Source organism: Manacus vitellinus, unplaced genomic scaffold (assembly GCF_001715985.3).
Source record: "Manacus vitellinus isolate BGI_N305 unplaced genomic scaffold, ASM171598v3 scaffold_38_pilon, whole genome shotgun sequence".
In the NCBI taxonomy this organism is placed as follows: domain Eukaryota; kingdom Metazoa; phylum Chordata; class Aves; order Passeriformes; family Pipridae; genus Manacus; species Manacus vitellinus.
The window spans coordinates 1,650,691-1,664,462 of NW_021940526.1; the positions used below are offsets into that span (position 1 = coordinate 1,650,691).

The 13,772-nt window shown below is 42.2% G+C and overlaps 1 protein-coding gene across 1 annotated transcript in view; it reads right to left on the reverse strand.

Moving 5' to 3' along the window:
• Window positions 1-938: 938 nt before the first annotated feature.
• The window catches only part of ISM1 (isthmin 1), a 49,375-nt gene continuing 36,541 nt past the window's right edge, over window positions 939-13,772 (reverse strand). Inside the window, exons 4-7 of the mRNA XM_008932986.3 lie at window positions 9,546-9,813; window positions 6,378-6,521; window positions 4,177-4,266; window positions 939-2,534 (exon numbers count right to left, since the gene is read on the reverse strand). Of these exons, the coding sequence (XP_008931234.2) occupies window positions 2,017-2,534; window positions 4,177-4,266; window positions 6,378-6,521; window positions 9,546-9,813 (1,020 nt within the window). The 3' untranslated portion in view covers window positions 939-2,016. The remainder of the gene's footprint in view (window positions 2,535-4,176; window positions 4,267-6,377; window positions 6,522-9,545; window positions 9,814-13,772) is intronic.

Below are 13,772 nucleotides of genomic sequence, written 5' to 3' on the forward strand. Positions count from 1 at the left end.
CCCATGTTTACCCTCTTGCTCAACTAACCATGTTTTGTTACTACCAGCTTGTGGTAGAACACATCCATGTCTCCCCCCACCTCCGACTCAAGCCTGTGTCGGGAAGCTCGGATGACTTGGCCGAGGTTTCCAGCTGCTGAGGTTGCCTCAGCAGACCAGCTGAGGTTGCAGATGTGCAGTAGCTTTGCTTAGAGGCCCAGGCTGCTTTTAAATCCCCTGATTTGGACTACCTGGGCAGACCAACACAAGCCTGACCCTGCCCAGACTCGGCAGGGTTGTTGTGCCTGTGTTAGTGCTGGGGGTACCCCCTGTCTGTAAGTGGGGTTGCAATCAACCAGACCCGAAATGCCAACAGAGCCAAAGAGCTACAGCATCTCATAGAATCCTGCAATGGTTTGGGTTGGAAGGGACCTTAAATATCATCTATGCGTGTCTGTATATAGCAGAAGGAATTGTCTTGAATCTTTCAGCTCAGGCTGACTGCGACGCCGGTCAGCTTTGCTGCTGTGTGAGGTTCCACGTGCAGGGCACATGTGTGTCAGACCACATATCCCCAAAATAGGCATTCCTCTGGTAACACTGAGCCTTAGTTTTCCAAATGAAGACACTGACTTGCAGCAAGGCAGTCTTTTGCAGGATGGAACTGTAAGTATTTATTTACCCATGGTGTAATTTTTATCTTTCATAAGAATGCAGGGATGAGCTGCTTAATGACAGGATTATGTATGTATGTACTTTATAAAAATTTGGAATTAAAACCTTTGCCTAACAACAGTCATGCTCTTGGCAATCAAGTTCCATCTACAGAAACCTTTCATGTTAGAGACATATCTCACATGTGAGTTATTGTTACAATTCAATAAATACTTTACAAAAATAATGCTAGCTTTTTAAAAAAATTAAGACATTTTAACTCACCAATAGTTCCTCCCAGAGAGCTTCCTTAAAGAATAGCTACTTCTGTAGGACACTGTGCACTCAGCATAAGAAAAATGGGGAGAAAGGGCTGGTTGCATGCTTTTATCCCAGGGAAATTCAACATATGGATTCCACTTTTCCTGTCCTTTAAAAAAATAAACTTCTTTATTTTCTTAAAAGAAAGAAACAAGCAGATCCAAACATTCTTCATATTAAAAACTGGGAAGGAGCTGTGATTTTTTTTTCCTTTGACATGGATTACTTCTCTGGCTTCACTCCTCCAAAGACTCACAGTGTGCTCAGTTTAGAGGTAGCTGCCCTGAAGATCTGCTCCCCAGCATAAGATGGAAACCCTGACAGCTGCAGCTCCATATCTGAGAAGGCTCCAAGAGTGGGTTGTTTGTGACTCCACTGCATCGAGACCTTTTCTGGCCTATAGGAAAACCACAGCTACATCTTCCTGCAAGCCTACCCCAGATGGACTGCAAAGACCTGAGCTGGAAGGTAACAGGAAGAATTCCAAGAAAAAATCTCCAGGAATTCTCTGTATTCACTTTTGACTATTACCCTTCCAAAAAAAATTCTTCCCTTCTTAGATATGACTAGTCATGAAATCAATTATAGAGAAAATTGATGGTGTAGGTGCATTAATCTTGTAAACCATTCCCATATGGAAGAGTACATTCTTCAATCCTATTGTTTATAACAACTTTTAAATATGTGCCTCCTCAGCTGGGGCCTTGGGGCCTGATGGTGAAGGCAGCTGCCCACCCCCCAGCCCCCCATTATGTTACAGTTGGGAAATAAAATGAAATGCACATTATCACATGAATGTTATTGCAGTATAAAATCCTACCAGGACAAGATTTATGTATGTCTGTATGTAAAAATAGGTGTGTGTGAGATAGAGAGATATGTGTTTATAAATTACACACACTGTGAAAAATACTTATGTATTATATTACAACTATATACATTCATTAGAAAGGATCTGATCAACCCCTGTCAAGGAGCCAATGCAGCAGCCACCACCAGTTCTTTGGCATCCAGGAAACGAATGCTACTTTGTGTCTGAATTTTCTGAGGAGGAAAACCTTCTCAGTATTCCCTTGCTTCTTGAAATTGCTTGTAGTAGTCCTCATCTGAGGGGTTTTCTGTGCACTTCTGCCCATTGTTGGGAGGCCGGGCCTCGTTGTAGCGGCTCCAGTCCCCTTTGCATATGATCCAAGGCAGAATGTCCACTTTGTAATGGAGTTCTGCTGAGAATTCAATGCTGATCAGGTTTGGTGTGCCCGCCCCCTTCCCTCTGGTGATCAGCTGCATGTTGTCATCGTAGCAGCAGTGCTGTGCTGCCAGTGTTGTGCTTTCCAGAGAGAGCATGGAGCGGATGCAGTATCGTGCCGTGGGCTTATAGATCTCCAGTTTTTCCTTCGGACCACTTGCATCTTTCCAGCGAAAGTTTTTCCTCTTAAGGCGATCATAGATCTCAGCAGTGCTGTAAGCAACTTCTCTGGGGTAGGAGCATGGGCAGCTGGGAAGATCATTGACCACTTTGTGCATATATTTCTTCAGGAACTCGCTCTTGCAGCTCATCCATCTTTCGCAGCTATCAGTATCTGGTTAAGGGCAGGAAATGGAAACTTAAGATACATTATGCAACATCCCAGTTGGTGTGATCAGTGATAACAAATGAGTAAAGCCTAACTGTTCAGCACCAGTGCTTTGCTTTAGAAAGAATGGGCAGCCACAGTTTGCTGCCCTGCCTGCAGTGTGTTAATGTGCTGTCTTGTCAGATAAAGAAATCACACCTGTGACTGACTTTAGGGCCTCAGGCAATGCTAGTCTGGAGTTACAGTGCAGAACCAGGCCGCTCAGAATCTGTGACATTTCTTCTACCTGGCAATTTCTAATTAAGCTGGTGATATCCCCAGGCAGCACAAGAGACACTATTCTGGGTTTAGAAGCAAAAGAAACAGGGAAATCACAGTGATTTGGTGCCAGTCAGAAGACACTCACCTAGTAAGTGTCAGATGTTGAAGGATCAAGTTTCTCATGACAATAAAGATTCCAAGATGGCAAACAAGGCCTGTATTACTTTTCCTGGAGTTTGTTTTAATCTCTAATTCAGTCTTTTTTTTTTTTTTAAAACTAACAAATACTTTTTTCTATTTGGTCTCCATTCCCCCAAAGGGGTATTTCAAGCATCTGTAGTTCAAACATGGAGACTGACATCTTAGCTGGCAAATGCGGCCAAAAGTGATTCAGATTCTAAAAGGGCATATGTGACATAAAATCAGAGTGGCTGTACATTACGAGGATTTAATGGCACCAGAGCCACGACATATAGCTGAGATTAAAGAGATTTATAGACCAGTAGCATATTTAATGCTAGCACTTTATTATTTTGCAAGAGTCTTGGGAGAATCCAGTTAAACATCTCCTACATAAAACATTATTTAAGGTGTCTATATCATGCCATGGGCTGTCAAAACCCCCCTGCATATCTCGCTCCACACTTATTTAACATGACTCTGCAGTAGAGTAACTAACTGGGACCTAAAACTCTTACAGCAAACATTCTTGCAAAATATTTACTTAGTGATCTGTGTCCTGTTTTTCTATCTCCTTAAAGAGTCCTGTCCTGGCTGTCATTAACTATTGTGCTCTGACACCATAGGAGGGAGGTGCTGGGTTACACTATTTATTCAATTAGTCCAGCATCCAGTGTCTCTGAGTGGCCACACTATGGATTCATTGGAGGGATGAAATCAGAACATTACAGAGGTTGGGCTGAGTTTTAGGCACATCAGAACCAACCCATGCACTATAAAATTGCAGCAGCAGCACACACAGCTATAAAAGCTATGCATGCTCATAAAAGTCATTGCCTTTTTTTTTTTTTGTGACAGCTGTATCTAAAATGCTTTTATAGTGTCTTCCATTCAAGGCTATTTCAGCAAAATGCTAAAGAGTGTTTGATTTTTTTTTCCCCTCTATTAGTGTGGAGCCTTACAACTCTCTTCTGAATTAGGACAGAGAATAACCATTTTATAATGAAAGAAGTACAGGAATTTGCTAAGACTTAAGAAGAGAAAGATTCTATGACTGAAGCAAACTAAGGTTCAGGTCATAAATATAAGCAAGACAATAAATAGCTGTTATTACTGACATTTTTAATGGTAAGCTCAATATCTCGGTCCCAAGAAAAACCTAAGGAAGTCTCTTATCTATTACTGAAAAATTGACTAGGCTGCTTACCAACTTCAAACAGTTTGGTGGCATTGAAGTCTTCACTCCCTGCAAGCAAGCTCACCTCCGTGGCAGCTGTCCGGAAGGTGTCTTCAATCCCTAAGACAAACATGTGTTAGAGGTGCTGGCATTTTCCTATTAAAACACAATGGAATCAGCTGCCTCCTCACCATCCCCTCCTTCCTCAGGCTCTGCAAGGTGCTTTTGTCTGGCAGGGAAGCAATCTGAAAGTTGCTGCTGGATGGAGTGTTCCTTTTAAAGCATAAGGACCGAGGAGTCTGTGGTGTTAGGAAGGTAAAACAGAGATATCCACCTGGAGACAGGTGGATAAGTTCATCTCTGTAAGTGGGCAACCATTTTTCAGGAATTACAAGGAGGAATGATGCTGTTACAAGATGACTGGTGATTGTCGGCCTCTCCCAGTGCCAGGGAGTTGAAAGGTGTGAGCAGATGAAACTAAACTCTTCAAGCAATTCCATCCTCACCCCTTATAGCTAACTAATAAAATATCAGGATCTTAATATATCAGGATGTTCCAGCAACCTCCAGTTAAGTGTTTGCTATCAGTAGAGAGACAGAGAGATTGCCAGAAAAATGTATTAATTGATCTTGCCAAAGTAAACATCCTTTTGTTGCTGCTTTAGTCCAGCCTGTAGGACAGCCTAATGTTTCCCTAATGTTTCTGTGCCATGTAGCCTTCAAACAAATATGTCCCCAAAGAAGCATTTGAACAGGTTTGGGTTATTTTTTTTTCCTACCATTGAATTAAAGACCTCTAAAGCGAGCAGAAAGATCTTTAATATATGATAACTAAATGTTTAATAATGAAGTCTATTCACCATCCATTTCCTTGCCAATGAACTTTCTCCTGATCTCCTGAACTGGGGCATAATACTGGCTTGCAAAGCTTCAAAACAGCCTCAGGCCACTTTTCAATAAAATTATCATAGGGTTTTGCCTTAACTGCAGCACTAGATGCAGAATAATAGATACCCAAGAACCCATTACAAGGCAGTAATTCGCTGCTGGAATTATAAACAGCAGAAGCTGAGCTTTGCCCTTGTAATTTTAAAAATGTCAGCACAGCCTCAAAGAGTGAATATATTTTTCTTGCTGATCGTTGGAGGTCTGTTATATGACATAATATATTCTTTCAAGTTTGCCACTGTTTGATGCTAGCTGGTAATAAATACTGGAGAATATAACTGGGGGCTACATGCTTTCTTCTGGTATTAACCCCTTATTATTGAGGTTTTAGGATATGTGAAGAGCATCCAGAAACAATTTTCTCCTGAACTGCCTAGCAGCCATTGCCTTGCAACGGAGACACACATCTATCTGTGAGTGAGAAACTTCTCTCTAACTCTCTCACCAAGTCTGCTAAGTCTCCTCTCCAGCACTTCTGACATTTTACTTCTGACATTTCCCATTAAAAAAGGCCTGACCTCCAGTTTAAGAATTTCTGCCTTTCTGAGTCATAAAGTAAACTCGGTGTAATGCAAACAACCATGGCTTGCTTTCACTGCTCTCTGAACTTGGGAAGTAATGAACTTGCACCCATCCGATGTGTTGTGGCAGCTACTGCATGACAAACTGGTCTAAATCCAAACACACAGCACCATTTAAAGAACATCACAGGAAAGTTTTCCATAGCAGCTTTAAATTTTTATGATGTAGGTTTGAGTGCTCAGCCCTGCTTTTGCCAAAGTGAAGACTGTGGGATAGTAAGGACACTTTAAATGTCGATGCGTGTGGATGGGTAGGAGCCATATTTTCTGAATATATTCAAGCCAAAACTATACATTCCTTCATCCCTACTCATCATGCAGGCATTCCCATTCACTGCACAGCAAAACAGGAGCTCGCTGAAGTAACAGCACAGCTGCTGTGAAATTCTAAAACGAATACAAATTTGTTTTAAGAGAGTAGATGACATCCTTTGGAATAAAAAATGCATGTGCACAAAATGACCTAAAGAAAGCCTGTACTTGTCTTTTAAGTCCCAGGGGATAGTGGACTGCATCTACCAGCATATTATTACTATGAAAGGACCTGCCATTTCATAAATGGCGCTGAAAACCAGCGTGCCTTTTCCCACCGGAACTCTTACCTTGCCAGGGAACAAACAGGCCCTGGTCTTTGTGTCCAGGAGCTCTGAGATCACCTCTCCCCACTCCCCCTGACAGCAGTTCACGTGAACATGAGCACACCTGGGCAGTTGGGCCTGTCACAGGTCCGGGACTCGGTGGCTGTGCAGGCGTATCCGCAGGACCGCGTCCGCTTCTGGTTCCCGCTCCCACAGGTGACACTGCAAAGGGACCACGGGCTCCAGTCACCCTCACCATCAATATAATCTGTGCAAGAACAAAGATGAGGAAGGAAATGAAGAAACAAAAATCCTACTGCCCAAAAACTACTGTGTAGTGTTTTTTATTACGAAGGCAAAACAAGAATGGGTTCCAGATGTCTCTACCTGAAGCTTGGGCTGAACGCCAGGCGCAAGCCTGCTGTTTAAATGGTTTTCACACTTGATGCTCCTCAGGGAAATGCATGCAACATTATTTGAAAAAATATTTCCTTTCTCTTTTGACCTTTTGTCAGCTGAGAATCCTCAGCTGCAAAGCTGGGTCTTGAACTAACAGTCTATTCACATAATTTTCTTGCATATAGGAATATGTTTGCTGACCACAGCCTAATCAGGCATGGGATAAATTAAGTTTTCTTTTTTATCTTTTCAAAACACACAGAAATAGCACAACAGTACTCAATTAATTTTTAGGGCAAGATGCATGTTGGGCTATGGGAAGCTGGGGGTCATGCATGAAAATTGCAATTTTGCTTTTCAGTTCTTTGAACAGGGAACAGATATTTCAGGAATACTGCTATGAGTACAGGGAACCACATACACATTTTGCACTGAGAATGACATGCAATTTGTAGTGTTTCATGTGAATTATTAAATAATATCAAATCTAACTGTTTAAGCAAATCGAACTCTTTATTAGCAGGCACCTTCTGAAAATGAAACATGACTTCATTTTTTTCTGGTAGAAAGCCAAAGGCACAGGATACCAAGTCTGCACCACCACAGCTCGGTGCCCCTGTAAGTATCTAAACCCCTCAGCACTAGTCTCCTCTGTTTGCTGTTGCACATCCCACCTGGTGAAGGCCACCAAACAGAGCCCATGAACAGATCCCAGTTGTCTTGCCTCCCTAGCTGAGGGAGGAACATTTGGCTTAATGGTTACCTCTGTGACCCACAGGAGATATTTAACTGCCCTGTGATCATAACTTGTGGCTGTAGCTCCTTTGGGTTACGCCAGCACTGGTAGCAAAGCAAAATCTGGTTCAGTGGCTTTGAGCCAGCCCTGCTCCACAGCTATAGGTGAGAGTACCTAAGCTACACAAGACCCAGGGACAGATCCCTGCCTTCCCTGGCCTCTGTGCTACATGTCATTCCCGCTCCCCCAACAGCCCTGCTGTCTGTGGGCTTCCTGAGCTGGTTAGTAGAACATGTAACTTGATTTGTACCATATGTAATGACTGACGACAACTCTGTGGGGTGCTATTAAACATTTATTGCCAGGAGTATGGGAAGGTTATATATCTCACTCGTAGCAAGCTGCCTGAGATGTGAGTTCCCCGTGGCAGAGACCTTATGTGTTTCTCCTCCTTTTCTTACATGGCTGACAACTGGGAAGCCACCACACTGGAATCAGTGTCCACGGTGTGATGAGGACCATGGTCAGCATCAATGTGTAAGACCCATGGTTCTGGGATTTGCCAACAGGTAGGCACTACAACAGTCTGAAAAGGCATCAGATGTCTTAGGAAAATGTGATCTGCCCTCTATGCCTGGCTCTTCTCTCCTGTCCAGGTCTTTTCCAACTCTGAGTTTTTTCTCCCTGTAGCTGGCAAGGAATAGGGCAAGTGAGCAGGTGCAGTGCCTGTCAAAGAGGCTTGGAGGCCCAGGAAGGGCAAGCAGAGTGTGCAGGGATTTTTGGTAGGGCAGGAGCAGGGAGACAGAGCCATGAAAGGGGTGATAAGCAGGTCAGGGGGAGGAATGAGCTTCAAAGCCCCACAGAGGCAGGATCTGCTGCTACATCCTCCTGGACAAGGCCAATGGCATGTGGCATTTTAGGTTAGTCAGAAGGCCAGGAGCTTTTCCAATTAATAGGATGGTGTGCAGCAGAGAGCTCTAGGAAAAGTTTTAGACCTATCTACCTAGTGTTTCCACTGCATTATGAAACACATTATTGAATATATCACATTAGATTTCCAGCTGGAGCTCAACCTGTTCTTCCTATTTTTGTATTTGTAATTCTTACTATTTTTTTTCCTACCACAATTACTTGTGAAAGCAATTTTATTTAACTTAAATGAATAACTACCTAAGATGTGAATTCTTGGCAATAAACCCATCCCACAAATAAATGTAGGTGCAAAATGAAGGGATAGACTTCAATCTTCTGGCCACAAAATTTAATACATATGTACGTGTTTAAAGAGACCATTCCAAAAAAAAGGCTCTTCTGATTGTTAAGGCTCTAGGACTTAAAGTTAACCAAATCACGGGAAAAATAAGACTGAATCAGTGCATGACAGTCACGCTGGAGAACACAAAAGTGCCAGGGTAAAAGCACTGTGGTTTGGAAACTTCGTTCTGACTAAAAGTTGTCTGTATTTACATTCAACTTAAATCCAAGGGGCTCTGAGCTTCCTGTGAGCACAGTTTAGCTCACCTCCCTTGAGTCATTCCCACGTGGATGGTTACAGCCCGTCAGGGCAGTGAATAGCTGTAGCTCCTCTCTGTTTCTAGTTTCTGCAACTGTTTCATACAACAAGCTGAAAACAATTGTTTTCGCTGTGACACATCTGGAAGAGAATTACACACGCAAATACACAATGTTCCTGCTGCATATGCCACTCCCCACACATGCACCAACATAATTCATCTTATTTGTGTATCCACCAAATACCACCACGTTTTAGATCTTGCTTATTTATCCAATAGTTGTATTTTGGTTCCCAAACCACCGCACGATTCTAAATTTGTACTTACCCTTACTCTAAAAATAAATACGAAACCTTGTTTCCTTTGCTTTCAAAAAAAGCACACTTTAGCCTAAAAAAAGGCCCTCTTCTGGGATAACTGGTATGATTTGCAAGATTATAGACTTACTAGTGGAATGCAGCTACCACAGTACAGCTTGTGCATCTGCACAGATTTGTATTTAAAAGCTTATGAACAAAAGCCACATGGTGAAAAATTCTATTTTGCTTGGCCTGCTCTCAGCGATGCCTCACCATTCTCATTTCCCCCAAGCTCGTTTTTACAATCCCAAGGTGCCCATGAGAGGCCTGGAACGCAAACTCACCATACTCTGGCTGCTCCTTGGATTCGAATGTCCGGTGACCGGGTGCGTGACCATCCCACCCACCGAGAGGGTTTAGGAAGTTGCTGTCCTCAGTAGTGCTGTCATACTTGTAGTCCTGGTCACCACTGCTCATGCGAGTCAAGGTGGAGGACCTCTGCCACCAGCTCCTCCAGTCAGGTGATGGGACTGGCCAGCTGGGCTTGCTGCTCTCCTTCTGCAGATCCTTGTCTGTCTCGGTGTCGGGGCCATCCACCACTTCAATGGTAACCTGTGGGGTTCAAAACAGGCCAGCCTGGCTGTCAGTACCTCCTCCTAGTCAGTGGGAAACTTTCTATGCAGCAAAGACAAATGCCTGGTGCTGCCCTGCAGAGGGGCTGCGCGACACCATCGGGTTCACATGTTTTGAACCATCTGGGGATTACTGAGCCCAGAGATATGCGGCGGCTGAGTGGTTCCTTCTGCTACCTCTGCTGAATCAGACCTTGGAACAAAGGCTAGGAAAAATCCTGCACAAAATAATAACCCATGCTGTGCTTAAACCTTTGCAGAAGAGTTTTCTGCCTTATGGGGAAAAGATGTTTAGAGCTGAACATACACAAGCAGGAAAAAGAAAACCAAATCTGTACTCTAATTATGCTGAGCCTGAATTTGAGGAAAGCATGAAGCACATGAGAGTGCAGAGCCCATTCCAAGGACTTGGACTGACTCAAGACGGGGCTAAGTAAGCCCATGAGTGTGAAGGTGAAGATGCAGAGCCCAGGGTATCTCGGGGTTTGCATCTGTCTTGCCCTCTGGCAGCAGCCCAGCTGTTACCGCTACATGAAACCACACTCTGAGGCAATGATGGGAGTCAGCAGCTCCTTTGACCATCAACTTGCTGCAAAGCCCTGTGAAGTAGGTCCTTTTTTCATGCTGGAGAGTATAATGACCTGTTATGGTCAACCTGTTTATGGTTTCTACAGAAGTCCAGAGCCAAAATTCAAAGTTTGCTGCCCCATTCCCTCACAGACATCATGAATGTAAATATGATTCTGTGTAGGAGAAGCACTTGATTGTTGCTTTTCTGTGCTGAACAATGTGTAATTGTGAAATTCTTGGATGAACACTATGTGTGCACATAGGTGGCTATTTAAGTAGAAGCAGGGACTAGCCATCGGAGACCTTGGCCACAGATAACTAATAAAATGCTCTGATGTTTCATGCTAACGTGGTTCAGGGATTACATTGGACTGGCTAAACAATGAGAAATGGCTATCATATATGTCTGTGAAGTTGAATAGAGGCATTCTCAATGTTTTATAGATTTGCAAAGCAGTCTTTCAAAATCACGTTGTAAAAACCCAGAAAAAACAGAATAACATACTATTATGCTAAAAAAGTCATTTAAGTGGCTCTGTGGATGTGCACCATGGATAAAAAGTTAGTTTTATACAATTCTTATTAGTAACATCACAAGACACTCACAAGAAAAAGAAAGAAAAGGTCACAGCCACCTGAAATCTACAGAGGAGTGTGACATAGGAATCAAAGCAGAAGTGCTGCCATATCTTTGTAGCTGCAGGCACAGACAATGCCCACATATCCTTTTTTTGGAGAAAGGAGATTTTGAACCTATTTCACGCTTTGCATTTGACCACAGACAAAGCCATTGAAATGAAACAACTTTGAGGATACTATGAAGGTCCACTGGGAGACAGGGCAAGAGCAAGGGAAAGTGCAGTTGTCAGCCTAATAGCATCTTTACACAAGAGGGATTTCACTCCCAGGCTACACATGGAATTGGAATGATTACTTCATTAAACCTCAGTTTCTACAGACCAAGAATTAAAATGGATTTCATAATTTTGAAAACATCGGGGTTAGTTCAGGGATTCAAAATTGCTGCATCTATCCAAGCAAAACAGAGTTTTCACAATAAGTGAAAGGAAATCACGTTACTGAGCGGCAAACACTGCACTGCTGGCCAGTAGTGGGGCTTTGCTGCTCCCCACCTGAAACTTAGCACGACTCCAGTACTTTGGTAGCAAGTATTTTTAAGACCACACCAACTCTGTAAGCAATGACTCAGCAAAGTGGAAAGACCAAACAAAACGAAAAACCCAAACCAAACCCTCTGATAAAAACCAATGACAATCATTCCATTTGCTCTGCTAATCTGCAGTTGTGTGACAGTCAGTCAGCACGAACTCGCATTATTTCAGCCTGAATAACCATAGGGATTTGATTTTAAATACTAATTAACAACGCCAAGTCAGTTTAAGGAAAAGAGGGTTTGTAGGGACAGAGAAACTCCTGTGGAGTTTGGTGCTAACACTGGTGAGGAAAGGCAGGTGGAACACACACACTTCCAGCATCATCAGACCTCATCAGACCTTCAACTGCACTGTCACTAGTTTACTTTCAAGACATACCTGTGCAATCAGATATCCCTTTCAGTCTGTTTTTACCATTAAGGAAGCTTATTACAAAGGCCTTTAAAAGGAGTTTTCCAACATATAGACTATTTAAAAACCCCAAAATAGCAAAAGTAAAATGCAATGTGGTAGCCTGACACACACCTGTGTCCCTCTCTCTGCTGCTTTAAGTTTTGGTTACCAAGGTGTTTGCTTAGTATGTAGCATAAAAGCCATGGAGTGAAAGGAACTCTATAAAGAATCCTGGGATTGTCTGGACTGCCACTGTCAGAAATGAGGAGGCAGCTTCAGTCAGCTCTGTTGCAGATTTTGCAGGGACTTGGCTGTGCTCTGCCCAGTTCCGTTTAACTGTATGGACCTTCCAGAGGCAGGGAGGAAATCAGTGCCTAATCCTAGTAATCCCTCCATCACAGGACCTGAAAGTTAGGGCAGAGGTGTGAGAAGAGGCTGCTGCTTCAGGCAAACAATTGCTCCTCTATCCCAGTGTAAAATTTGGAAAAAATCAGCATTCATTGAATTCTTCCTAGTACTTAGGGATAGACTTAACACCATTAGTCCATGGCTGTACATATATATATATATATAATATATAATATATATATATACACACATACTTGTACATATACACAGTCCTCAAACATGGAACTTGTTTGATCAGTTTCTATACTGGAGGCTGTTTACATGAAGGAAAAAAGAAATCAGATCTAGAACCAGAATCATAAAAAGCAGGCATTTAGAGCAGCTCTGGAAGAGTTTTCACGCTCTACAGCTATTCCAACAAAAACATGTCCCTCTTAAAAATTAAAAAATAGATCTGGTTTAGTATTTCTATCTTGGAGCCGGTTTCAAAGACTGATTTCTTCTTTCAGTGATTATCAAAACTGTAAAGATTTTATTTTCCCTCAAGCTTCCCAAAATGTCTGTGGTAACACAGTTCTTGTATAAATCCACAATCATCCACAGAAGTATTCAAACCTAAAATGAAGCCACTTTGTTTATGGTTGTATAAGCTATGAATTAAGGACATTCCTCTAAAAACTGTTAAAAGCAATTGGTGTAGGTATGTTAAAACAACAAATTTGCAGTCAATTTCTAATGAAACAAGTGTATCAAGCACAGATGTCTTCAGACACCAACATCCAATTTTCTCCTGGCCAAAAATATACAGAAGATAAATATTATCCCCGCCTGTTGGAGCGCACAAAGAGTTCTGTGTTCTTCATCCTGTTTACTGAGACAATGTTTTTGAATTCACTTTACTGGTGTAAACACTGCTCTAAGCAACTGGAAGATTATGTTTCAAGAAAAACTACATTTACAATATTGTGCAAGCAGTGGATCCTATGATATTTCTGTCCTTTGTTTCTTTCGTGCAATTGATGCATATTCTTAATGCAGAACTTGCCATTCTGTAAAGATGAATCTGTGCAAGTCAGCAATGAGGTAACTATAATAGGAGAATAGAAACGAGTTCATTATAAGAGACAGTGGTAAAATTAGCATTATATCACTTAACAACTTCAATTAAAATGCTATCAGTAATGATACCAATTTACTTTTGATTGTCTCATGTCACTTAGGACAGTTTTCTGGACTTGATGGAAAGTGAAGGACCCTCAAAATCTGCTAGGAGCAAAAAGGACAAAGTGACTCAAAACCCGAAATTTATATTTTACTGCTGTCAATCCTATTTGTAATCTCTGATGGGCCAAACTGAACTCCAGAGAGCTCTGAATTTTGCACTCTGCAGTGAGCTCCTATTACATACACCATGACATTAATAAAACTGCACAGAGGTAGCAACAGTTAAACC